Source organism: Mastomys coucha, unplaced genomic scaffold, assembly GCF_008632895.1.
Source record: "Mastomys coucha isolate ucsf_1 unplaced genomic scaffold, UCSF_Mcou_1 pScaffold8, whole genome shotgun sequence".
Lineage (NCBI taxonomy): Eukaryota > Metazoa > Chordata > Mammalia > Rodentia > Muridae > Mastomys > Mastomys coucha.
The window spans coordinates 27,075,993-27,101,680 of record NW_022196914.1 but is presented as its reverse complement, the minus strand read 5'-3'; the positions used below and the strand labels follow the sequence as shown (position 1 = coordinate 27,101,680).

The window sequence follows — 25,688 nt, the reverse complement described above, 5'->3', positions numbered from 1 at the left end:
TTTTTTTTTTTTTTTTTTTTTCGGTATTCTGGTTTTGTGAAAGTGAACTCTTATTTTCCAAAGGCTCTCTACCCTGAAAGCACAGGTGCAGCCTATCTCCTGCCCCTTTTTCTTTCTCTCCTTGGTGCTGGGAGTACGGGCAGCACGTGTTCTGTACCCAGTGGTGGGATTGTATAGTGGAGGTATTATGTGGATTTGAGGAGTATCAGAATACTTTGAGGACATGTGAACCACTTATGAACTTTTCTGTTTTGCATTGCAGATATTTCTGCTGATTGTCTTCATGTGTATAACATTACTAATTGCCAGCCTCATCTGCCTTACTTTACCAGGTATGAGTCTATCTAGCTTCCAGCTGTTAAATGCTAAGACTCTTTTCTCAAAAGATGTCATATCAAATAGAAATTGGGAATATAGTCCTAATGTTTGGTTCATAGTCTATTAATCCCTTTGGGATACTTAACCTAGTTGGACTCCATAACCTCACATGTTTCAGAAACATGAGTCTGTTGCAGAGCATACACTACAGTCTCTCAGTTTTCATAGTATGTTGCAGTGTGGGATTTCAAAGTCATTTAAAGAGTTAGACTTTACTAAAATCTGGGATTTACAATTGTTGCTCTTCCCTGATGTTTCTTTTGTTAGAAATGTCAACCAGTGTTTCTTCATCTAACGAGGAAGGCACTCTTGGTTGGATATAATAGCTTGCCATCCTCTCCAGAGATGCCCTCAGTGGGATAGAGTCCAGTGCATTGGCTAACCGTAAAATAGCTTGTCCTCTGCACTCAGGACATTTCAAACCATGCAGATAGCTGCTATCCACCACGCAGTGGACTGAGCACTTATTTTGATTACACCACTAAGCTAATAATTTCATAATTAAATTTGTATTAAATATTTGGTCCCATGAGTTATAAGAGTGAGAAAAAAAAATTAGGAACATTAAAGTTAGCTTAAAGTGATGTTTCTTAAAAACAAAACAAAAAAACAAAAAACAAAACAAAAAACGGTAAAGCAAACATTTTTTAAATTGAAGAAATTGTGATTTTTTTTTTTTATTTTTATTTTTTTCGAGACAGGGTTTTTCTGTATAGTTCTGGCTGTCCTGGAACTCACTCTGTAGACCAGGCTGGCCTCAAACTCAGAAGTCTGCCTGCCTCTGCCTCCCAAGTGCTGGGATTAAAGGCATGTGCTACCACTGCCCAGCTGTAATTTTTTTTTTTAACCTTCATTTGGTTAAAAGTTAAATTGTACTATTTCTGTGTAGAGAATAACCATTTTTAGAGATTCTTTGAGAATTTTTTAATGATTCACCCCTTCATTCTTTTCCCTAACTCCTCCCAGATCTCATCTCCCTAAATCCTCAAGTTTCTTTCCTTTCTTTCTTTTCCTTTTCTTTTCTCTCTTTCTTTTTTTTTTTTTAATAGTTTATTAACTGATCCAGCCTAGTTGGTACTGCCCGTGTACTATTGGATATGAGGCCTTCCTTCCACTAGGCCAGCAGTTCTCAACCTGTGGGTCACAACCCCCTTGGGGATCACATAACAGATATTTAATTATAATTCATAACAGAAGCAAAATTACAATTATGAAGTAGTAATGAAATAACTTTGGTTGGGGGTCAGCACAACATGAGGAACTGTATTAAAGGGCAGTAACCCTAGAGAGGTTGAGAATCGGTGCTCTCGACTATTGTCAGCTTATCGGAGTCTATAACCTTCCCTTGTAGCTGCTGTAGTTCCCCAGGTAGGGTCATGATGGGCTCATGAATTCCTTCCTACCCATGAGGGAAGTTGATTAGCTTGATCCTGTCACACTGTATGCCAGCAGATACAGCTGGTGTGAGTTCATGAGTGCTATGGTCCAGCTTTGCTGTGGTTGACACTTTCTACTCCCTCTTCCTCAATGATTTCTGAGCTTGGGGAGTGGGGATGTGTATGATATAGATGTCCTCTTGCTAAGCACTTTACGTGAAGACTTCTGACCTTAAAGTTCCTTGTCCTTTTCAAATCACAGCTGGCTAGCTACCTAGCTCCAGTGTGAACATACGGTTTCTATGTTCCATTTCCATGCTTTTATCAGAATTTTAAAAATCAGTAAAACCTGGGCAGTGGTGGCACATACTTTAATTCCAGCACTTTGGAAGCAGAGATTTTTCCAAACTCAAAATCTCTTGAGTTTGAAGCCAGTCTAATCTACAGAGTGAATTCTGGGACAGGAAGTGATACACAAAGAAACCCTGTCTCAAAAAAACAAAAACAACAACAACAAAAAATAAAAGAAACTAGTTTTTATGCTTTAATTTAGTAATGTGAGTAATTGAACATCACTGAACACTGTTAAACATTGCCCTTAAATCTGTCCTAGCATGGTAGAAGAATAATTTACGTTGATAACAAAAGAGCTTTGATGGGGCACATTTGAGGGTAACAGGCCTGCTTCCTCCTCTAGGTTATCTCTTAGCTACAACATAACTTGTGAACCCATCTCCCCTCTCAAAAGGAGAGCAAAGGGGGAGGAAGAGAAAGGATGGGAGAGGTAAAGCAATGAGGAGAGAGGGAATAGAAATAGGCTATTAAATGGAGAACTAATCTAAAATCTCAGAGGCAAACTGTAAAGTAGACATTTATATAGAGCACTAAATACTTTTTACAGGTGTCAGCGGTGAGTTTGGTGTCTTAGAATTAGTATGCACATTTACTTATTTCATGGAACAAATATATCTGTCCTCTTGTGGATTGAACCTCAGGGCTCAAAATGGTTGACTGTGCTCCCGGTCCAGCTTTTATCTTTAAAAGAGCCATTTTCATAGACTATTTTGTGAGTTGATAAGAAGTCTGTTTATTGTATGGCTTGTAATGCTTGACTGGAGCTAACCTAGTTTGACTAGGAGGTAGTATATAGTTCATCAGGCAAAACCATGAGCTTAATCATATAGTCATGCATTCAAATATATCTCCATACTATGTAACTGATGAGTCAAGCAGGGCCTATGGCTGAGCTTTTCTTCCTCTTCTTTCTCCTCTTCTTCCCCTCTTTTCCTCTCTTCTTCCCCTCTTTTCCTCTCTTCTTCCTCCTCTTCCTTCTTTTTTCTTAATTCCTCCTCCCTTCTTTCTCTTCCTTCTCCTTCTTTCCTTCTTTCTTTTTCCCTCCTCCTCTTCCTCCTCCAACTTTTTCCTCCCCTGAGTTAGGATTTCTCTGTGTAGCTCCAGCTGTCCTGGACCTTAGGGCTCTGTAGGCCAGGCAGGCCTGGAACTTAGAGATCCACCCGTGCCTGCATTGCAAGTGCCAGGATTAATGGCATGCACCATCATGCCCATCCCTGTAGTCTTTCAAATGGAGGATGTTGAATGAAAGGTTAACTTAGAGAATGACTGAGATGATAGATAGGAAATGCTTAGCACACTGACCCTCTATCTAGGTATTCAGGTACAACATTAGGAGAACAGTCCAGAACCAACAGAAGAGTAGAGATTTATTCATCTCTCAAGTCTTTTTGAGAATCAGTTATATAAAGAAAGTTAAAAAAGATCTGCTTGAGCACTTAACTTTGTGGTTGCACCAGAGCTGCACTGTGACCCACACTTGAGAGTCCAGCATTCAGGACACCAAGGCAGGAGGGTCAATTTTGAGTTTGACACCACCCTAGACTAAGGTGTGAAGCCCTGTCTCACAACAAAAGAAAAAAGCTCAAAACTGACAATCTTTAGGAAGATCTCGTCTGTATCTTACTGTTCCATGTTGGTGTTGGTTTTTTAAAGGAAAGTTTATACAGTATTCTTTGATGCTATGTTATTGTTTATTTTAAAAATAATTTTAATTTTCTGTGCTAATGAATGGATCATTTGGGAGAAAACCAAATTATTTGTAATGTTTCTAGATAAAGTACTGATAGCACAAATAATAGAAAACTTGTATCTTTATCCTCTTAGTATAATAATTTCAGTTGGTAATAAAAAAATAACAAAAGTAGCCAGGCGGTGGTGGCGCACGCCTTTAATCCCAGCACTTGGGAGGCAGAGGCAGGTGGATTTCTGAGTTCAAGGCCAGCCTGGTCTACAGAGTGAGTTCCAGGACAGCCAGGGCTAGACAGAGAAACCCTGTCTTGAAAAACCAAAAAAAAAAAAACCAAAACCCAAAAGCACTAATACTTATAACAAACCAGGCTAGAATAAATTAGTAAATGGCCTGGCAGATCAGGGTGCATATTCTGGGACAATCAGTTCGTCGACTCTCTGTGTTTTGGGTGTTTCTTAATCAAGTAATTATATTTCCTAAAGGGTTGTTGGTTGTTTTTGTTTATTCTGATGTGAAAATATTTATAAAATGTCAAGATTACAGTTCTCTTTACCTAGCCACATGTCTCATTTGTCAGCCTTTCTATTTTCAGTATTTGCTGGCCGTTGGTTAATGTCATTTTGGACGGGGACTGCCAAAATCCATGAGCTGTACACAGCTGCTTGTGGTCTGTATGTGTGTTGGCTAACCATAAGGGCTGTGACGGTGCTGGTGGCCTGGATGCCCCAGGGACGAAGAGTGATTTTCCAGAAGGTTAAAGAGTGGTCCCTCATGGTAGGTTTCTGTAACAAGAGATTGCTCTTATTGATGGTAGTAAATACTTTTACAGCTATTTCCCATTTGTTTTCTTACTGTGTTAATAGTTTTCAAAAGAGTTACCTTTTTGTCAGAAAGCACATTTGTTTAAATGTGCTTTCTACTTTCCATTTCACTTGAACCATAGTTCTAGAAGTACCCAGACATACTTAAGAGTCAACAGAAGAGTGAGCTGCTAAGTAATCTCATAAACAAACTAAGAATTACAGAAAATGCCTTTGGAGATGGGAAAGTCATTCTCAAAAATCCTGATTTCACATAGGAAGTCCTTTTCTGATTGTGGTATGAATTCCTGTACACACCATTGGCTGGGCTAGTAAATATGGTAGGGCACTTATCTGCCTAGTCATTTGGATAATCAGCTCTGCATTTTGAATCTGACTTTATATTTTGCTTTCTCTTGGAGTTTATACATTTATATTTATGCTGAAACCATTTTTAATGCTTTAAATGTATTATTTGCACAATTTGGTACCTCATGTTAACTTGGTAATACCTGTGGATATGTAGTTTGTTTTAATCAGACTAGCAGATTCCACTTTTCCATCATTGTACAATTATGTGTTGATAACATTTATGTTTGTAGTGAGAGATTTATTGTAGTTTGAGTGGAGGGGGTTTAATTGCTACTTAAGTCCATGGGTAATGAACCACTTCCCTATATTTAAAATACAGAGAACAGCTAAGTTTAGTTTTATTTGGTAATTCATCCTATCTTCACAAATGCCATGTAAAGAGATATGTGTCCCACTAATACCATGTTTGGTCATATGTAAGAGTATCCACTGAAGTCACCTTAAAAAGAGGTCACCAGAACCAAACGTCATTTTAAAGACTGATTACATTGTCAGTATTTTATAGTTTCTTTACTTTATTTATAGTTTCTTTACTTTATATCAGTTTATTCTTATTTTGCTACTTAATCCAAATTTTAAAGCTGCATTATGAGTACATTAGCTATAGCTACTAATGTATTGAACAGATAGGCAGCATTTCTTGATTTAAAAAAAAAGACTATTCTGAGTGGTTTGATGAATTAATTTAACTGGAGTTAGGGTGAACTACCAGTTTTCTTGAAGGCTCACAAATCAGCTTATGAGTTAGGTTGCTTTGGGACCAGTGTTTTGGCAAATCGGTGTTTTTGCAGGGAGATAAAAGTCAAGTACTGAGAAAGATTTTGGAGGAAAACATCATAGTCAATTTGTTAACTGTATATAACAGTAAATGAAATGGGGGGGGAGCCCTTTTATAGCAACAATCAGTAGTAATGTTAGGTTTTTTTTTTTTTTTTTTTTTTTTTTTTTTATAGCTTGAGCTCTGCACTTGTTGAGATCACTTAATGGGGTTGGGTGACTCAGCTTATAAAGCTCTTGAGGAAAGCTGAAAACCTAGATTCAGTCCCCAAAATCCACATAGCATGCTGGGTGTGGAATGTATTCTTATAATCTCAGTGATGAAGAGGCAGAAACAGGAGGCTCCTGGGGTTCACTAGCTGAACAGTCTACTCTAATAGATGAGTTCTGTGCAAGTGAGACATCCTTTGTCAAAGGAGGGATGGTATTTAAGATTGTCTTCTGGCCTCCATTTACATGTGTACACATGGACACCTGTGCAGGTGTGCATTAAAAAAAAAGAAATGTGGCTGGGGAGTGGTGCCTCCCATTAAGAAATCAGACAGTTGCCAGGCGGTGGTGGCACACGCCTTTAATCCCAGCACTTGGGAGGCAGAGGCAGGTGGATTTCTGAGTTCGAGGCCAGCCTGGTCTACAAAGTGAGTTCCAGGACAGCCAAGGCTACACAGAGAAACTCTGTCTCAAAAAACAAACAAACAAAAAAAAATGTTCACATATGCATTTAAATAAAGAAATTCCACTGAAATATATAACATAAAAATGTGTTGGGAATCAGGTCAAAGAGAAAAGCCAGCCTGAAAGTGGAATACAGTTTGTCAAGAGGAAGATTCTCTGTAATGATTCTGTGCCTTGTTCCTACTAGATAATGAAGACTTTGATAGTTGCTGTGCTGCTGGCGGGGGTTGTCCCCCTGCTCCTAGGGCTCCTGTTTGAGCTGGTTATTGTTGCTCCTCTGAGGGTCCCTCTTGATCAGACTCCCCTCTTCTACCCTTGGCAGGTAAATGTGTATGTTATCCTCGTGATTATTGCTAATTATATGGGATCAGAAAAAAATATCTTTTGAATATTTTTGTTTATTTTATACAGTTGTTTATTTTATTCTAGGAACCCATGTAAAGCTGTTAAAATGTTCTCTTTTACTCTTGCTTTTAAGATATAAAAGCCATATAACTTCCTTTCTTGGAATACTTTATGATTAAAAGGTTGCCCTTCACTGAACTTGCTAGCCAGGACTCCCCTCAGCGACAGATGTCTGGACCATGCATATGCTGTGGGATGCACTTGTTCCCCATCTCCTTAAATAAGTAATGAAATTTAAAAAGTTTAAAGGAGTATTTTGTGCTGTGGTAAGGATTTAGGGTTCTAAGCAGGGACTAGTGCTTATAGGGTTTGATGTACATTGTCTAAAATGTCTCCATGGGATGCAGGGGGTGGGTGGTTACTGGCTGGCTGAAGGAGGGGGTGGAGGCAGCTTGCCACTACCATGGCTTCAGTAGTAGTAGGAACTCTAGTAACAGCTCAGGAAAACCACACATGCCTGAGCTTCAACACAAGCCTTTGGAATAATTCCTTTAAACCAAAAAAGTCTTATTGCAACATAAGTTATCTCAGGCCATAGTAATAACACAGGACAAGCAACAGCCATAGTTGATAAAATAATAGCATTCATTTTATTTCATTACTGAGATCTCCATTAATGCCTAGACTTGTCTATATTTTCTTGAGGAAATAATGGAGATTTCTAAAAGATACAAGACTATTTTGTTCAATTTGAGCTTTTACATATTAATCTCCTCTTCATTTTTTATTAGTCCTTTGAGAGTTTGTACAGTGTATTTGATATTTATTCCTTTACCCCATTCTTCGAAGATTCATTTCCCCTTCCCTAACTAGCCCTAACCTTGTGGCCTTTGGGGGTGGGGATCTTTTTAATCCATAAAATATGAACTGCCTATGTACTTTTCGAAGTGTGGTTTTTACCCACCAGTGGTAGAGCTCTTAAAGAGAACTGACTGTGTTCCAGATAACAGTAGCTTAGCTAAATGTCCTGCACCAGTCTTGGGCATCTTCTGTTTCAAAACTAAGCAACTTTTTTATAGGCTTACTTTTGAGGTCAGTGAAGATGTGTTAAGTATAAGTATTCTTGTTTCTTCTCTAACCATAGGACTGGGCGCTGGGAGTGCTGCATGCCAAAATTATCGCAGCTATAACTCTTATGGGTCCTCAGTGGTGGTTGAAAACTGTCATTGAACAGGTAAGAAGCCAATTTCATAGAAAGAGACTTTGAAATGGGTCATGGTTATATTCAGCTAATGGAATTTTTTTTTATGTTTCTGCTTTTCTGAGCTCTATTTTCATCAGTGTGCACATACAGCTTTTTTCTTTTTTAAATGTGTGTGTGTGTGTGTGTGTGTGTGTGTGTGTGTGTGTGTGTGTGTGTGTCTGACTGACTAAGTGCACCTATGTAAGGACAACTTCTGGGAGTTGGTTTTCTCCTTCCACTGTAAGTTTTGGGGATTGAATAGGTTGTCAGGGTTTTGCATAACAAGTGCTTTTACCCATTTGATCAACTTTTGCTGGCCTCTTTTTCCTTTTTTTGGGAGGGTAGGGTTTGGAAGGGGGTTTTGAGGCCAGGTTTCTCTGTGTAGCCCTGGCTGTCCTGGGACTCACTCTGTAGACCAGGCTTCCCTTGAACTTGGAGCTCTGTCTGCCTCTTCCTCCAGAGTGCTGGGATTAAAGGCATGTGTCACAATGCCTAGCCTCTTTCTCCTTTTAAAAAAGAGGAAGAAGTTTTGTTTTCTTATATTGTGGCTGTTAAAATAATTTATGTCTTGAGAATGAGTAATTATTAAAGAAGTAACTTTGAATTCTAGCTGATACAGTGCTTTTAAGAAACATTAACAAAGTTTTAAGGAATTTATAAGCCAGAAGAAATGGGGATTTGAAACTGCAGCCCGCCTATTGGGAGAAAAAGAACAAATGTGATAAAGTCTAGTTAATAGCCATATCTCCTGTTTCGTCCCTTCAGTTGCAGCACTTGAGATGTGGAGATGGGTTCATGTATTCAAAGTCATCCTCACCTATATAGCTAGTTCAGGGACAACTGGGCCATATGAGACCCTGTTTTAGAAGGCCTGGGGGCAGTACATAATGAGGTTTATCAATGGTTCTTTCTAGGTAGGCCTACAAATATTCAAGTTGTCTATAGCTGACCTTTGCCCTTCTTAGTAAGGGTTAGGAGGGAGAACCACCTTTTGTACCTTCTTTCTCTGAAAAGACGGGCAGGATGGATTGAGTACTTTCCTGCATGTACTGCTTTCAGTGGCCTCCACCTAAAACCACTTATGCCAAGGATGTCAAGGTTCAGTGCTTATTCTGGTTTCCTGTTTTTGTCAGTCACTCATAACTCACTCAAAGGTTAGCCAGTAAGTTAAAATATCTATAACTTTGACTAAAGTGGAGAAAAAGTTGACCCTCATTTTTTCACTGCAGATATTCTAATGAAACTTAGTATTCATACTTGTCTTTCTTTCTTTCTCTCTTTCTTTCTTTCTTTCTTTCTTTCTTTCTTTCTTTCTTTCTTTCTTTCTTTCTTTCTTTCTTTCTTTCTTTCTTCTTGGGGAGGGGGGTGGTTCTTTGTATAGCCCAGGCTGTCCTAGAACTCACTCTATAGACTAGGCTGGCCTTGAACTCAGAAATCCATCTGCCTCTGCCTCCCAAGTGCTGGGGTTAAAGGTGTGCACCACCACTGCCCAGCTCAGTATTCATATTTCTAAGCCTGTACTAGATAAAAGGAAGTTACTATTCATATAGCAGATGGGGTGGGGCTGCTCAGGAATACTCTGATTACATAGCATCTAAGACTGTTTGCTCTGATAGGAAACTATCAGGTAACTTGGTTATCATAGTGCTGACCTTGAAAAAAGTAGATTGTGCTTTTGAACACTAATTGATAGCTCATTTCAGAAAAAATAAACTTATCCATATAGCCCTATTAGATATTTTAGTACATTCTTCTTTAAACTTTAGTTATCTAGAAAATGTACTCAAGGATAGCTCAGCCTTTTTATTGTTAGTAAATTGCTAGGAAGGTAAGGTCTTGTAGGGTCCATGGAGTTAAGACCCACCCAAAGGCAGTAGTTCTCTCTGCCCAGTGTACACAAGAAAATCATTCAGAGTTATCCTTGGACCTTCCAGCCATTGATTCTTAGTCCAAGAGTGGGGCCACTGCGTGTGTGTATGGCAGCATATACCTTCAGGATAGAAATAGGAGAAAGTCTTCCAGTTGAAACTGACCTTTCAAAGAAGTCTGGAAATAAAGTTTATTAGTAGCTGGGAGGTAAGAAATGTTGTTGATATTTGTGGGATCCCCTTGTCTGCTGCATTATTTTAGACTGAGGAGGGGGACAGGGTTGTGAGAGTGAGAAATTGCAGTAATTAGGGCCATTGAGAAACTCTGGGGTGCCTGCTCCTTAGTGCTAATGCATTTGGGTTGCTGTTGGAGATGGAAGATGTCTGCAGACCTTGGTGTGGTGGGTTGAGTTGGACTACACCTTGGCTTCCAAGAAGCTGTGAGTGAAGCTGAGAGAAGAACATGAGGGCAGTTCTGTCTTTTCCCTCTGTTACAACAATGCTGTCTATTTTCAAGGTTTCCTACTTCGATCCATTTTTTCCTGCAATACTATATAGTAGCTTTTTCCTAAGATAATTGGGGTTTCCTAAGTACCACAACACTCATGTGAACATCAAAGGACAAGTTGGGAGAGTCCTCTCCTGCTGCCATATGGGTCCCAGGAATCTAACTCAGGTTGGTCTTGGTAGCAGTCACCTTTATCTGCTGGTCATTCAATGGCCCACACCCTAACCATTACTTTTTAATGTTTCAGGTTTACGCAAATGGTATTCGTAACATCGACCTTCACTATATCATTCGTAAGCTGGCAGCTCCAGTGATCTCTGTGCTCTTACTTTCCCTGTGTATACCATATGTCATAGCTTCTGGCGTGGTTCCTTTATTAGGTGGGTAATGCTGGTTATGAACCTTTCAAAGAGTACTTTCATTAGAACATTAACACATACACACACACACACACACAAAGTTCAAAAAAGAATTTGCTGTAATTTTGGCTGTTTGGAATAGCCTACTTCTTTTTTATAGTGTATTTATTGAGGTGTATTACAGTTTTCCCATTGATAGTATGTAGACTTTAAGAATTACAATTTGATTTTACACTTAAATCTTTTCATACATGTTCATGTGTGTATTAGAAATTTCTTAGTGAGGGTATATGATACATTCCTAGTAATCCCAGCATTCAGGAGGCTGAATGAAGCTTTAAGATTATAAGTTGGAGACCTGTTTGTGCTACATATCAAGATCTTGTCTCAGTGAAAAAGGGAAAAATAGATTCTGTTGTATCTCTTGGAAAGCTCTTTTTATTGTTTTTTTGTTTTTCAAGACAGAGTTTCTTTGTGCGTCCTTGACTGTCCTGGAATTAGCTCTGTAGACAAGACTGCCCTCAAACTCCTGCCTGCCTCTGCCTCCTGAGTGCTAGGATTAAAGGCATGTGCTACTGCCCTGGAAACAAAAGGAGTAATGGTAGTAAATTAATAAAATTAATAGTAAAGTGTTTATTGGCACTGTCTTGGTGCTTTATTACTACTGTCTTGGTAGTTTATTACTCTCTGTGTGTGTTTAAGAGCAGTTTTGGATAATATTACTTGGAAAACAATAAAGAACTGTCCACCTTATTTTGAAATAGGGTATTTCATTGGCCCATAACTCACTTTTAGGCAAACCTGGCTAGCCATTGAACCCTAAGGATTGGTTTTATCAATTTCAGCTTAGAGATGAGGAAACTGAAGTTCATAGAGATTAAGCATCTTCCACAAATTGTGGATTTTAAGGAGAGGAAGATTTGAGCTATGCTGGGCTCCAGAGTGCACAGGTCTTTGACCACACTGGAGGAGTGATGTTTGGATTAAACCAGTTGCGAGGCTTAATCTCTTACTTGGAAATATTTCCTCTGCCTTTAAAGATTTCCCTATTTGAAAGAAGAGTTAAAACTCATAAGCTAAAATTTGAAAAGGAAGCATTTGACTGTTATAAAAATGAATACATTTTTTGGGGTTTTTTTTGGGGGGGTTTTTTTTTTTTTTGGTTTTTTTTTTGGTTTTTCAAGACAGGGTTTCTCTGAGTAGCCCTGCTGTCCTGGAACTCACTCTGTAGACCAGGCTGGCCTCAAACTCAGAAATCCGCCTGCCTTTGCCTCCCAAGTGCTTGGGACTAAAGGCGTGCGCCACCACCACCTGGCAATACATGTTTTTTGATATTCTGTGTTTGGAAGTGTGGAAAGACAGGGTCTCAAGCTGTGTAGATGATGGTGACCTTGAATTTTTCATCCTCCTGCCTGTGTCTCCCTAATGCTGGCTATCTTAGTTAGAGTTTTATTGCTGTTAACACTATGACCAATATAACTCCTATGGAAAACATAATTGGAGCTGGCTTCATTTCAGAGGTTTAGTCCATTATTATCATGATAAGAAGCATGGCAGCATCCAGGTAGACATGGTACTGGAGAAGAACTGAGAGTTCTATATCTTGATCCAGAGGCAACAGGTGACTGACTGTGCTTCATACTGGTTGTAGCTTGAGCAGAGCATATAATGACTTCAAAATCTGCCTCTACAGTGACACACTTCCTCTAACAACGCCACACCTCCTAATAGTGTCACTTCCTATGGGCCAAGAATTCACACAAGTCTATGGGGGCCATTCTTATTAAAGTACCACACTGAGGTTATAGGTTATGTCCTTTTATGCTGTGGTGCAGGGTATGGAACCCAAGGCTCTGTTCATACTAGCTAAGCACTCTACCATTTGACATCCCCCTAGTCAGCTCTTTCATTATATAGGCACAGTCTTTGTTATTGAACTTAAGGCCTCACACAGGCTAGGCAAGCACCTATTCCCTAGTCTGCACAAGCACAGGATTTTAGTTTTTTAAACAGTTGACATAGCTGAGACATATAAATGAAAACACCAACTGCTTGTGGAGTCCAGGATATCTGTACTTGATGAAACTCTTGGAGCACCTGCCTGCACTCCCTTATGTCACAGAAGAGAGAAACAGATGATAGTGCTTGAGCCTAACAGAATGTTTGTGGAAGCTTCTGTACCCAGAGTTCTCTTCTTAGAGAAAAAAATACAAGACCACAAAACCATTTTTATTTATTTACTCTCTATTAGTTTAAATCCGGGAAGAGTAGCATCACCCAGGTTCTGTGTCCAGTGGCTATTGCAGGAAGGTTGCTTTGGACTTGGGCGTGATCCATTCTAGGTTTCTGTGGGCCTGAGTTTCTTTTCCACAGATCACCCTGTTTTTGTTTCAGTTGCCTCCAGAGTCACTGTATTATTTTTTGCTTTATACACAGATACACATAAGCACATCTCGTGCCTAAGTAGAACTCAGTTTCTTCTCGGGCATAAACACCTTCAGTGTTAAGAAGAGCTGCTTTGTGCTCCCCTTGGTTCTGGCTTGTAGTCAGCAAAAACAGTCTTGCACCAAAGCTTTCCAGAAAAACTTGCTGTTTTTAGAAGTCCTGTTCCCAGCAGGCCTCCACAGATGCCAAAATGCAGAAAGACCAGACCTCATTATTTTTTTTTTTTCTTTTCTTTTTGTTTTATTTGTTTGTTTGAGTTTTTTGTTTTGTTTTTTTAAAGATTTATTTATTATTATATATAAGTACACTGTAGCTGTCTTCAGACACTTCAGAAGAGGGTGTCAGATCTCATTATGGATGGTTGTGAGCCACCATGTGGTTGCTGGGATTCGAACTCATGACCTTCGGAAGAGCAGTTGGTGCTCTTACCCTCTGAGCCATCTCTCCAGCCCTATTTTGTTTTTTTGAGACAGGATTTCTCTGTATAGCCCTGGCTGTCCTGGAACTCACTCTATTGACCAGGCTAGCATTGAACTCAGAAATCTGCCTGCCTCTGCCTCCCAAGTGCTGGGATTAAAGGCATGTGCCGCCACCACCCGGCCAGACCTCATTCTTAATGCACAAGCTCATTGGTCCATTTTCTATTGCTTTAATAAAATTGTCTTTGTTTTTACAGGTGTTACTGCAGAGATGCAGAACTTAGTTCACCGGCGGATTTACCCATTTTTATTGATGGTTGTTGTGCTGATGGGAATACTGTCCTTCCAGGTCCGCCAGTTTAAGCGCCTTTATGAACACATTAAAAATGACAAGTAAGTTTAGAATTCTGTTCATCTAGCTACTCTTATGGTGATGTCATTTTGTGTGTTTGTGCTTGTCTTAGGATTTTATTGATATGAAGAGGCACCATGACCATATCAACTCTTATAAAGGAAAACATTTAATTGGGGCTAGCTTACAGTTAAGAGGTCTAGACCATTCTCATCATGGTGGGAAGCATGGCAGCATTCAGGCAGACGTGGTGCTGAAATAGGAGCTGAAAGTATTACATCTTGATCCGAAGGCAGTAGGAGACTATGTTCCACACTTGGAGACCTCAAAGCTCACCCTTACAGTGACACACTTCCTCCAACAAGGCCACACCTCCTAATAGTGGCACTTCCTGTAAGCCTATGGAGGTCATTTTTATTCAAACAACCACCGTGCTCAGTATGGTAAATTATATGAGAACAATGTTCATCTAGTGGAACATACTTAGATATAACATCAGCAGGTTTGTAAACAGATTGAGTGCATGGTGTGTTTATAGCTGGAGATAGGGGTATCCTAGTAAAGGATAAAACAGTGGAATTTCTGTAACTTCAGAGAAGTCTGAGTCCTCTGCTCTCCTGTGTTTTACAAAGAAAGCCAGTTTGTAACTGCCTGAACCTGAGATCCTTTGCAGCAGTATCAGCAGCACACCCTTGTTTGTGCATGCCCTGTTTGAGAGAAATTCCAGAGTCTCCGTTCTTACTCTGAGGATGTCTAAGAGGAATGTTTTCAAGAAGGAAATTTAAATTGTTCAAAACTTCTCTGAAAAATATACTGACAATAAAAATACAAGTACTATGAGGTGGAGAATAAAGGCTAGTCCCTGCAGGGAAGAAGGGTGTTCAGGGTGTCGGTTTAATTGCTGTTTCCGTAGAGGACGACTGCAGCGTTTTCCCTGCCTCCATCCTTCCTCATGCTGGAAACCCACCTGTCCTTAGGTTTACCCTTTTCTGTCTTCTCCTGTCTCTTAGGTTTTCATTAGGTTTTAATTAGCAGACAGAATATTGTTTCATCACAGCATTTTTAAGCATCATTTTTGTTTCTGTCCTATTTCCCCTCTGTCACCCTTCCCACCGTAACCACCTTCATGTCACAGAGAGGCTCCTGGTTCCCACTCTTCATTTCCCATTTCAGTGTACTTGTTAGCATGTGTTATCTGTCTCTGTGTGTGTACCATTTGGCATAGCTTGGTCTGTAGGAGGTCTGTAGAGAGAAGGGGACATGGATTAGGGTACAGGAGGTAGGTAGGTTGAAAGAGTGGAACATGAGTTCAGCATCTTGTTTCTCTTATTGAGTCAGTTTGGGTATTAGGCAGATTACCATCACTTAGTCTGTGTACTTTATATTTCTTTGCTTTTTCAGTGACATAGCCCTGCCCAAGTTCTTGACAAATCCTGATATAGATGATGATGTGTGTTGGGTAGGGCTCTGTATATTCTATTAAAGAGCACTATTATATACGACATTTACAAAATGCTCGCTTTCAAAAAATACTGCTTTGTTGAGGAGCAGTGGGGTAAGGAATGTTTAAGTTCAAGAAAAGAACTGGTCATGTGGAAAGGAATTAGATACTGAGATGATAGTGGATAAAGAAGCAGGAAGACTTGAGAGCCTCATAAATAGTGATGTCGGCAGAAGCAGAGAGATAGATGTCTTAAGAATTGTATGCCTTGACAGAATAGTGATAGATGAAAGTCAGGGTTAGAAGGTAATCCTGAGAAGCCTATGACAGCTGCATTGAGCCTCTTAACATGTGCCAAAGCCTTTGTCACGGGGCTTTGTATGCATTCCTTTTCTCAAAATAATCATGTCTCATGACACTACCATTCTTGTGTCACTAAAAAGTAAACTGAGACGCTGGGCAATGGTGGCGCACGCTTTTAATCCCAGCACTTGGGAGGCAGAGGCAGGCGGATTTCTGAGTTTGAGGCCAGCCTGGTCTACAGAGTGAGTTCCAGGACAGCCATGGCTACACAGAGAAAACCTGTCTCCAAAAACAAACAAACAAACAAAAGTAAAGTAAACTGAGGTCCCAGCCCTTCCTGACAGCTTATCACATGCAGACTCCACTTTTCACAAGTGTCTGTCTTTAATGGCCTGTCCCAGGTCTGTACTGGAGCCTGCAGAGGGTGCTCACTCTCACATATACCTCAGCTCTGACAGCTTGCTGCCCCTTGCCGTGGTGGTGGTGGGCAGGCTGTCCAGCTCCATACTTCACTGCTGTAGCCCACCCTGTTTGCCATGGCCTTTTCCCTTTCCAGCATGCAAGGTAGCAGCACTCTTGTGTTGATTGACATGGATTTAGTCTCACCAGCTACCTCTGACCTCTTTGAAATCTGCCCTCATTGCTTCTTTGCTCTAGAAAAGAGGTTTTCAGATCCTGCTTTTTTCCTATCTTGGCTGATTGCCTGCACTATTTGTAGTGTGCTTCCTAAAATCTTAGCACTAAGGTGACTTGTAAAGCATAAACCCTAGCAAAATGAAAAAAGGAAATCCCCTGCACCCATTTGGTCAGCAAGGGGTCTGCAGTGGCGAGGACTCCTAACCTCCCCAGTGTAGTAAAGGCCCCACCACTGTGCATTGTGTGCAGTCTCCACAGCTCTGGACCTTCACACAAACCACACCTTACCTAAGACCTTCCTCCAAAAGTGCTGGCCTTTGTGCTTGCTCTAGTTACCCCTCTAGCCTTCCTCTTGAAAGGTTGCTAGTAAGCTGATGTGAATACAGTTAACAAGGTGTCACTGGAAGAATGGTGTATGTATGTGTGAGTCACACAGGAAAGTGACCACCTTGTTTTTGTACTTTAGGTACCTTGTGGGACAGCGCCTGGTGAACTATGAGCGCAAATCTGGCAAGCAAGGCCCGTCTACGCCACCTCCGGTGCCATCCCAAGAATAAAGTGCTTGTCTCAGCTCCTTGAGCTTCTCCTTGCCTTTTCGTGTCCTTTGTTGTGGACTTCTCACTTGGAGATTCTCCTGTGATCTCAGCGTTGTTTAAATTAAATGTACTTGACTTGTGTCCTCAGCATTCAGATAGCAGCGCATCCGGCACTACTGCTCCTCCCTGCATCTGCCGACTTCACTGCTGTCTGAGATCTGTACATGTGTAAATAGGAGTTCCTTGATGCCCTAAAACCTTGGATTAAACAGAATGTGCATTGTACATCTTTAACAAATGTATATTAATTTATTAAATCTAGTTGTCACTTTATTTTGGACCTGCTGTGATCTCGACAGGAAATGTGCCACAGAGCAGTAGTGTATAGGCGAGACTTTGAGTGACATGTTTCGGAGCACAGTGCATGGTGTTGCCAGCAGTTTTCACCAGGTAACTGACTGCATCCTGTCCTTAGCTGGTCAGTCCTTACCAGGAGCCGAAAGAGCAGCAGAGCCTGTGGTAAGGGACATGGACAGAGTGCCTCACAGACAGTCGTGTTTGGAAATTATTACATGTAACACCAAAGCTGTTGTACATTTTCGACTGCCTGATTGTTTTCATGTGTCTGTGTTTGTAATATTGTATAGTATGTTGTGCTAGATGAGGAAATTGTTTTTAATTTTGATAATTTAATATTCCTAGTGATCAGCATTGGGAGTTGGGGTTTTTGTGCTTGTTAGGGGCATGTCTATATTTAGAAAGATAAACTACAAATGACAATTTTTTTTAGCCTCCTCCCCTTCCATACAGCTCTTTCTTTTTGTCAGCAGTGGCCAAAAGTGTCATGCCAGATGAGAAATCTAAGAGGATAACATCAGCAACGGTACCAGTTGTGACAGGTGGAGGCCCTAGGCCGTGGTGTGAGGCAGATTTGTCAGGGAAGATAAGTAGACTATCCTGGCTGCACACTGCAGCTGAGGCTCAGTTCATATACCAGGAAATCCTTGCTCTTAAGGCATGTTGTTTACAATAAACTGCAAATAAAACCAACTTTTATTTGTTTGAAAGGAAGCAGACTGAGTTGGCCTTCACTATAGGAAAGAGTTGCATTGGAGAAATGCTGTGAGATTTTAGAGAATTTAATACTCAGAGGAAGCCTGGTTCCCCTAGCCCAAGCTTCATGTTTAAAGTTTAAAGATTAGGATGGTTGTACGTCATCCAAGTGTTTAATGGTAAAGGTGTATTGTAAGGATAGTGCTAGAAGCTGTCGTAGACTGTAAAGAGTTCCGTGGAGTATTAAACCCATAGTTGGAAAGGTCTGAGGGCCCGCCCCCACCTCCAAATACAAAGCCAAACAAAAGGGTAAGAGCAGTGCTTTCTGGTCTTGTTGGTTTTTTTGATTTTGTCTTTTTCTTGTTCTTAAATTCACTAAGTGATAAGCAAATACTTTGTTTTAAAGCAGCATTATATTTTTTAAAAAAACAGTGCTTGCCATGGATCCAGTGTTAACACTGTCATTTTGTAAAATCCTTTCTCTCTGGTGTAAAGTAAGGTTCTTCTAGCAAACCTACCTTCACTTTCAGACTTTGTCCTTCCATAGAGAATTAGCATTTAAAATGCAGTCCCACCTGTCAATGGGAGTACGTCTATAATACCTAATCTTTTGAGGAAAGAGATGCTGGTGTGTTGGGCATATAACATTCAGGTTTCATTTTTAATTTTTAAAGAATTTATAGATCTACCACAAAAAGTTAAACATTGTTAATCATCTGGGATTTTAAGTGAACCTTATTAGATGTTTTGTTGAAAACAAACACAAACAGTACAGATTACCAAAGTTTGCCCCCATTTTACTGGCAGGGAACTCTGCTCTCTTACTGAGGAATTCCTCCTGGTTTACAGTTGTGCTTTGTCCAGTGGCTTTCAGTAAGATAATATCCTTATGAGGATTTATTGTGTATAACAGTTGCTAGGGTGACATACAGGTTTTATTCAACAATATCTTAAACATTTAAAACCCTCAGTTCAGAAGGTGTTCCTATTTACTACCTGTCTTTACAGGAAATTTATAGATAAGAGTTGTGCATCATTTTGAATTGGGCTAACACCCAGTCTTTAAGGAAGTTTACTAGGAAAGCCCTTTGTGCTTTATTATTGATAATTTGAAGACAAATCACCACATGGCCAATTATCAAATGGTCACTTCGAAATATATAGTTGTTCGTTATTAACAAATTATGGTTTGATTTTTAAACTACAAAGTACTAATTGTTTAGATGAAAACTGAAGAAAATGCCAATGTAAAATTTGTGTGTAGCTAGTCTTAAAGTTTCATGTTTATAGTTGTGGTTCCAGCCCCTAGTCCCGTTCTCTGGGGGCTGGGGGAGAAGGAGGTAGGACATGTATGGAACAGTAATTTTTGTTTGAACATTCAGTATAGCTGTTATTACTGTGAATTCTCAGACAGTCCCTCCCTTCAACGGACAGAGTGACTGTCCTCCAATGAGTTTATCAGACATGTTGCTTCTGTGTCGCACAAATGCTTTATTAAAGTATGTTCCTAAATTTAGGTTGAGCTGATGAATTTTTAAGACAAACAAAAAATACACATTGGACATTTGTACCCTGTTGTGTTTGCAGACACAGGGTCCTGTGCCGTTATGCAAGAACTAGGCACTTGTCACGGTGCTCCAAATTAGCTCCTTCCTCTCCTCTCTGGGATGGAGACTATTGGCTAGTTACTGTGATGCCGCATTTTACATTGTTATGTTCAAAGTTCTTGTTTAAAACAATCCTCTAGGATGTAACTGTTCAGTCATTACCAAGGGGAGGGATGGAAACACAGTACCACTGAAGTGTTACCAAAGGCCTCATCTGGGAAGGTCTTTAAATCCTTTGCTTAAATTGCCCTGTAGCCTTGCACTTAATTTGCCCTGTCAATCAGATGTTTCGTTTCAGCTTATTGCTGTTGTGTTAAACATTTAAACAGCTGTCCCGAGGAAGGGCTTCTTCAGATACTCCCCAGTAATAGCTTTGGCATTAATATAAAAATAAGACAGTATACATGTATATGTATGTCTCCATTCCTGTCTGTCTGTATGAGTGCCTCATTTTTTAATCATGACAGTCCTGTAGAACCTTAGATGGAAATGAATGACTAAGGCCTAGGGGTGTCTGTTGTAGGAGTGAACTAGAACACTTAGTGATGTGGGAGGTCAGTTTTCTATTACAGTAAACACCTGTACCCAGATCAATTTTATGTGTATATATTCAAAAATGCCCCCTTTTTTATGTGATCATTTGTTGCCTTCCGAGTTAAGAGTACAGAATTGAATAAAGTGAATGTTAGTTGTAGCCTTGTTTTCTTTTTGGTTGTGTGTTTTTTCTTTGATGTAATATTGCTTTTAATTTCTGAAAGTATGAGGCTGGTGCTGTGATACATGTGTGTAGCCCACCTAACTGGGAAAAAGGCAGGAGGATTGCGGGAGTCCTGAGATTCATAACTAGCAGGGTAGCAGAAAGGCCCCACCCCAAAAGAATATCTAGGTGTTTATAATTGAAAGAAAAAACAGTTTATCTGAAGCTTCATAGTCCTGTTGTATACTTTGACAGTGGTGGGAAGTGTTGCTGCAGAGGACACATCTGTCCCTGCTCATGCACTTGAATAGTGAGCATACTGGAAGGCGTGAAGCCTCTCCACTTGGGCCACGGGTGAGTCTGCCCACTTCCTACTTCATCATGCCATGAGCCATTGCTTTGGGATGGAGCCTGATAAAAGACACACCAGAAACCATTTTATGTCATTGCCTACATGCCTGAGAAGAAAAGGGTTGTGTGACTGTTTCTCCTTTATGATCATGAGATCTTTTGGTTTTAGGGGCCATTTCTAGTTTTTCTGTTTCTAAGTTCAAGTTTTTCAAAAGCTTTCAATATTTTTCTCATCTTCAACCAATTAAATATATTGTTATTTAATATAGGAGTGGTGGGAAAATGCTCTTTGAACCACAGACATCTTTAATCTGTGAAATCCTCACCAAAGGAAATCAATACTCAAAAGTGATTATCTCCTTATCGGAAAACACAGTGATTAGGAGAGTTGATGTATTAAGTGACTGAAGATGTCTGCCTCCAAGGACAAGTAGAGAACACATAGTAACCAAAAGATGGAAGAGAGAAATCAGCCACCCAAGCTAGCACACAGGACTCTGGGGAGACCGCTGGGACCTGGCTGTGTCCTCAGTGGGCTCTAGAGGTCTGCACACATACACACCTAATCCTTCATCAACCTCCTGCTGCCTGCTGCTACTCTGCAAGCCTTTAAAACCAAGAGTAGACTGTCACCAAGGCACAGGCCCCTCCCTCTGCATCAGTTTACATTTAGCCGTTGTGGGTTTTGTTTGTTTTATAAATCATCTTTGCTTATATAACAGTGCCTAAGAGTTTCATTTATGCTTCAGGGCATGCTTGGAGGAGGAGGGAACCTCAGGAGCCACACCCGTTTGTTCTTTGCTTAGGAGGCCATTTCCTTGCCATAGTGTGTCTGGTAAAGCAGACACTCCCATATGTATTCAGTGGACTCTTCACAACCTCGCATGGATGCTGAAAAAAAATGTATTTGGGCTGGTAACAATAAAAAGCAAACATTCATACTACAGATATGTACAAACTAACCATAACTTCTGTAGGGAAAAAAATAGTTCAATGTAGGCTAGGCACAGTTTTTTAAATTCATATTAATCATAGTTTTATTATCCAATTTATTTTTTATTAGATATTTTTTTATTTACATGTCATGATTTCACCTTTCCCAGTTTCCTCTCTAAAAAACAAACAAAAACAACAAACCCCTGTTGCCTCCCCACTCCCCATGCCTTGCCAACCCACCCTCTCCCACTTATTGACCCTGGCATTCCCCTACACTGGGGCACAGAACCTTCACAGAGGGCCAAGGTAGGCACACATTTTTTAAATACTTCTTGAAACATTAAATGTTGCTCAGGCTGGTCTCCAATTCCAGGCTCAAATGAACCCCAGCCTTGCGAGTCCCACAGTCCCCACACCAGCTTTTAACTATGTCGGTTTTACTTGATTGTGTTGTTTTTCTTTGAATGGAGACCATGATAGAGATTTTAATAAAAGTTAATCTACCAAGCTATGTAATAGGCATTATTATTTACTCCTTATGCCTATTTTCCTCCCCGTAGGATAAATTATATTACTAAGTCGTCAGAAAATTCTGTACTCCCTAGATATACACGCATTTCTGTCAACAGAGTCTGAGAGTCCTTGTTTTCCCTTTCTATCAACTAAGTGTTTTTTTTTTTTTTTTTTTTTTTTTTTTTTTTTTTTTTTTTTTTTTTTGCCAAAACTGCTTTGGTTTGGAAAAGTGTATTCATACAGTGGGTGTGTGGACCAAATGGAGTCACAGATGGTGACGCAAGCCGAGACCCTGGTCTCATTAGAGGACAGTTTGCGACCTCTTGGGGTCCAGATTAGCGCAACCTCTGCGTTTTAGGAAAACAAGCTGTTTTGTGGCGTTCTCCTTTCTGTGGTACCTTAATGGACAGCCACCTGAGGCTGTGCGCCTGCGCAGCTCGGGTTGCCTGGAAACCGCACGCCACAATCGCGCTGCCTAACCGCTGTGGGCCGTTGGGCCTCGATTTCCTGGAGGGGGAGGAGCAGTCGGTTAGAAGCGGAGCCAACCGAGTCCCTCCCCGCCGCCCGCTGCTCTGACCCAGCCTCTCCTCCCCGCAGCACAGCGGATCGTCCCCGGCCGCCGCGGTCTGCCCAGAGCGATGCCGCTGCCCGACACCATGTTCTGCGCGCAGCAGATCCACATCCCCCCGGAGCTGCCGGACATCCTCAAGCAGTTCACCAAGGCTGCCATCCGTACGCAGCCGTCGGACGTGCTGCAGTGGTCGGCGGGGTAAGGCCGGCCAGGGAACCTCACCTCGTTACCGTGTACAGACGCCTACGTTGTGGGTGTAGACTAACAAAGCTCGCACACCAACGGCGGGGCAAAAAGTGGCTCGGCTGAGTTTAAAAAAAAAAAAAAAATGTTACAGGGATGTTATAAATGAAACCGCCCAGAACAACTGACTTAAGCTTCCCCCACCCCCAGTCCCCTTGCTCCCGCCACCATCGAGGCTGCCACCCGAGAAAATTGGCCAGCCCAGCTCAGTTAGCGAACCTTCACACTCTAGAAACAAGAACACGAACCCTTTCAAGGGCCTGACCATTATCATCTTACCACTCATTCTTTTGGTTTTACTAGAGAACTCTGCCATTTTTTAATCATGAATATTTTTAGCCAAATTTTGTTAACTTTCTCTGTACTATATAACTAAGGTGGTTTCCTTTCTTTTGGCTGTTTTAACAACTCGACTTACTTTTAAAAAAAACGACAGCTCTGGAGGTAAAAGCCCCAAAATATCTGAAGCAGGTGACAGGCGTTTGGGGTGGCTGCTTCCGTATCAGATTCAGCTGTTGGAACTGCTCAGCCCTTGGTTCTCAGTCCATGGGTTCTCTTCTGCCTTCCTCTCCTGAGGATTCCTGTGATACATTTAGGAGCCATACAGTTTGTTCAGGATAGTTTCCCCCATCTAAATCCTTAACTGTGCAAAGACTCTTGCCGAGCAGAATACAGGCTCTAGGGCATAGGACCTGATGTCTTATTTAGCTCGGTCAGGGTCACCTGTGAGCCCAGCACCTACCCTTTATCTGTTCTCTCAATGACCCGTACATGATTTTACGCTCAAGTCTTAGAAGGGCTAGGGTGCCTTTATGAAAGTTTATTTGCACTCCAAGACTCTGCCCCTATTGGCACATTTCATAATAATTCAGAGATTGTTGGGTTTGGGTGTGTGTGTGTGTGTGTGTGTGTTTGTTTTTTGTTGTTTGGGTTTTTTTTTTTTTTTTTTTTTTTTTTTTGGTGTTTTTGAGGACTTAAGAACTCCATGATTCATTTGAATGGCGATAAGGAACAACTATGAATAAGTGTGAATCTGCCAAGCCTACAGTATTGCAAACGGGTCCTGGACTTTCGGTCCACAGTTCTGCATCTGTTTCTCTCATGGCTGTCCGCACCACTCCTTAGATCATTAACAAAACCACAGAAAGGAGCACAAAAGTCTTAGTGGTTATAGGCAAGTTGACCCTAAGGGGTGAAGAGAGAGGGGGTTGCCTTTGATCTACTCAGTCTCCACTACCCACATCCACCTATGTTACAGATTTAGATGGTTTCAGGTGACTCATATACATACCTGTTGCCCTGGTGCTTAATTTCATGTTCACTTTCCTGGCTACAAGTTCTTTGATTAATGACTGTGGCTTTAAGACCCTGCCTGGCACAAGGCCTCCCGCTGGCCAAATCTGGTAGGAATCCACTTGAGTTGTTGCCCCAAGCCATTTCTGTGCCTCCTTTGCCTCCAACCTAAGCATTTTTCAGATTCTAGAATGGAATGTTTAGGGTGAGAGGATGGGGGAGTGGGACAAGGCAGGACTGGGAAAGATGGAAAGTGGGAAATGATGGCCTTTGTATGCCTACGCCACTTCCAAATGAATGTGTAGAGGTGTCTAATGCACAGAAAGCAGCTGTTGAGAAAGAAATAGCCTTGGATGTGTGGTGCTGGAGAGATGGGTCACTTCTAGCAGTATTTGCTTGCTTTCCCAATAGACCTGAATTGAGCCCCTAGCACCCATGTCACACAGCGGTGGCTCCTGTCCCAAGGTAAGGACATCTGCACTCACTTGTATCCACATGCACATGCAGACACACATTTAAAAAAGTATTTTTAAAAAAGTGAATGAAACACAGCATCAGACTGCTCTCTTTGTCCACAGTTTCTCTGTCCAGCTCTTGGAAGAAGGGAACATGAGACCAACAAGGGAGATGAACAGTCTAGTGAGGCACTCCTGGCTCCCATACAAGTTTTCTGTCACTTGGTGCTTCCAGGACCCTCAGATAGCAATCAGTACGTCTGCTTTGCAGACAGAGAAACCAGAGTGCACAGTGAAGCTCAAGGGGGTTGCTCAGCCAAGGTTCCAGGGCTTAAGTGTGGTCAGCTGCCTTTGGGAGTTCCCACCACATCTGCTGGGGTGTCAGGCAGCTCATGTCTTGGGTGTTGCCTTGTGTTGATGCTCTTCAGTGATGTCTCTCATTCCAGGTATTTTTCAGCCCTGTCCAGAGGAGACCCACTTCCTGTAAAGGACAGAATTGAAATGCCTGTGGCCACACAGAAGACTGACACAGGTCTGACTCAGGGACTCCTGAAAGTCCTGCACAAGCAGGTGGGTGAGCTTCTTAACTGCCCGAGCTTCTGTTCCCATACTGTGACTCTTTAAACATTGGGATGCCACTCCTCTGTCCCCAGGCCTGTCCTGCCACATTTAAATCTGACTTTGTTTCTTGGAAAGAACTCCAAGAGCTAGCTTTTCATGTATAGATTTTACTTTTAGTTTGTGAATGTATGTTGGAGGTGTGTGTGTGTGTAAATCAGAGTTCAGCAAACCACCACAAATTTGTTTCTTGTTTTCTTGAGAGACAGAAACTTGCTCTATAGTCCCAGATGCCTCAAACTTGAGGAGAGCCTCCTAACTCAGCATCCTGAGTGGTAGCATTACAAGTGAGCATCTGCTCTAGATTCGAAGTTAGTTTTGTACTGGGAAATATTCTGGACAGCAGGAAGCATGTGCTCCAATTCTGCATGCTCATTTCAGGAGGCCAGGGGGAGCATGTTTTCTTCATTGGCTTCTCTCCCCTCCCCTCCCCTCCCCCCGTCCTCCCCTCTTCTCCTTGTCCTCTCCCCTCCC

At 41.2% G+C, this 25,688-nt stretch overlaps 2 protein-coding genes and 1 long non-coding RNA gene across 4 annotated transcripts in view; 2 read left to right on the top strand and 1 right to left on the bottom strand.

Annotated features, from left to right (window-relative positions):
- Marchf6 (membrane associated ring-CH-type finger 6) overlaps nt 1-20,231 on the top strand; it is a 74,018-nt gene extending 53,787 nt beyond the window's left edge. The window contains exons 20-26 of one of the 2 annotated variants that reach the window (XM_031360566.1): nt 263-332; nt 4,391-4,572; nt 6,610-6,744; nt 7,912-8,001; nt 10,634-10,766; nt 13,867-14,002; nt 16,808-20,231. In XM_031360566.1, coding sequence (XP_031216426.1) covers nt 263-332; nt 4,391-4,572; nt 6,610-6,744; nt 7,912-8,001; nt 10,634-10,766; nt 13,867-14,002; nt 16,808-16,898 — 837 coding nt within the window. In that variant the 3' untranslated portion in view covers nt 16,899-20,231. Of the gene's footprint in view, nt 1-262; nt 333-4,375; nt 4,573-6,609; nt 6,745-7,911; nt 8,002-10,633; nt 10,767-13,866; nt 14,003-16,807 lie in introns of both variants that reach the window. The other variant, XM_031360565.1, reaches the window with a different exon arrangement.
- A 1,037-nt stretch (nt 20,232-21,268) lies between these two features.
- Nucleotides 21,269-23,483, bottom strand: LOC116083793. The gene is made up of 3 exons (XR_004115916.1): nt 23,267-23,483; nt 22,433-22,910; nt 21,269-21,476 (listed from the first exon to the last, which is right to left on the bottom strand). It is a non-coding gene; the product is annotated as an uncharacterized LOC116083793 (long non-coding RNA).
- Ropn1l (rhophilin associated tail protein 1 like) overlaps nt 22,454-25,688 on the top strand; it is an 11,571-nt gene continuing 8,336 nt past the window's right edge. Inside the window, exons 1-2 of the mRNA XM_031360568.1 lie at nt 22,454-22,803; nt 25,043-25,166. Coding sequence (XP_031216428.1) covers nt 22,673-22,803; nt 25,043-25,166 — 255 coding nt within the window. The 5' untranslated portion in view covers nt 22,454-22,672. The remainder of the gene's footprint in view (nt 22,804-25,042; nt 25,167-25,688) is intronic.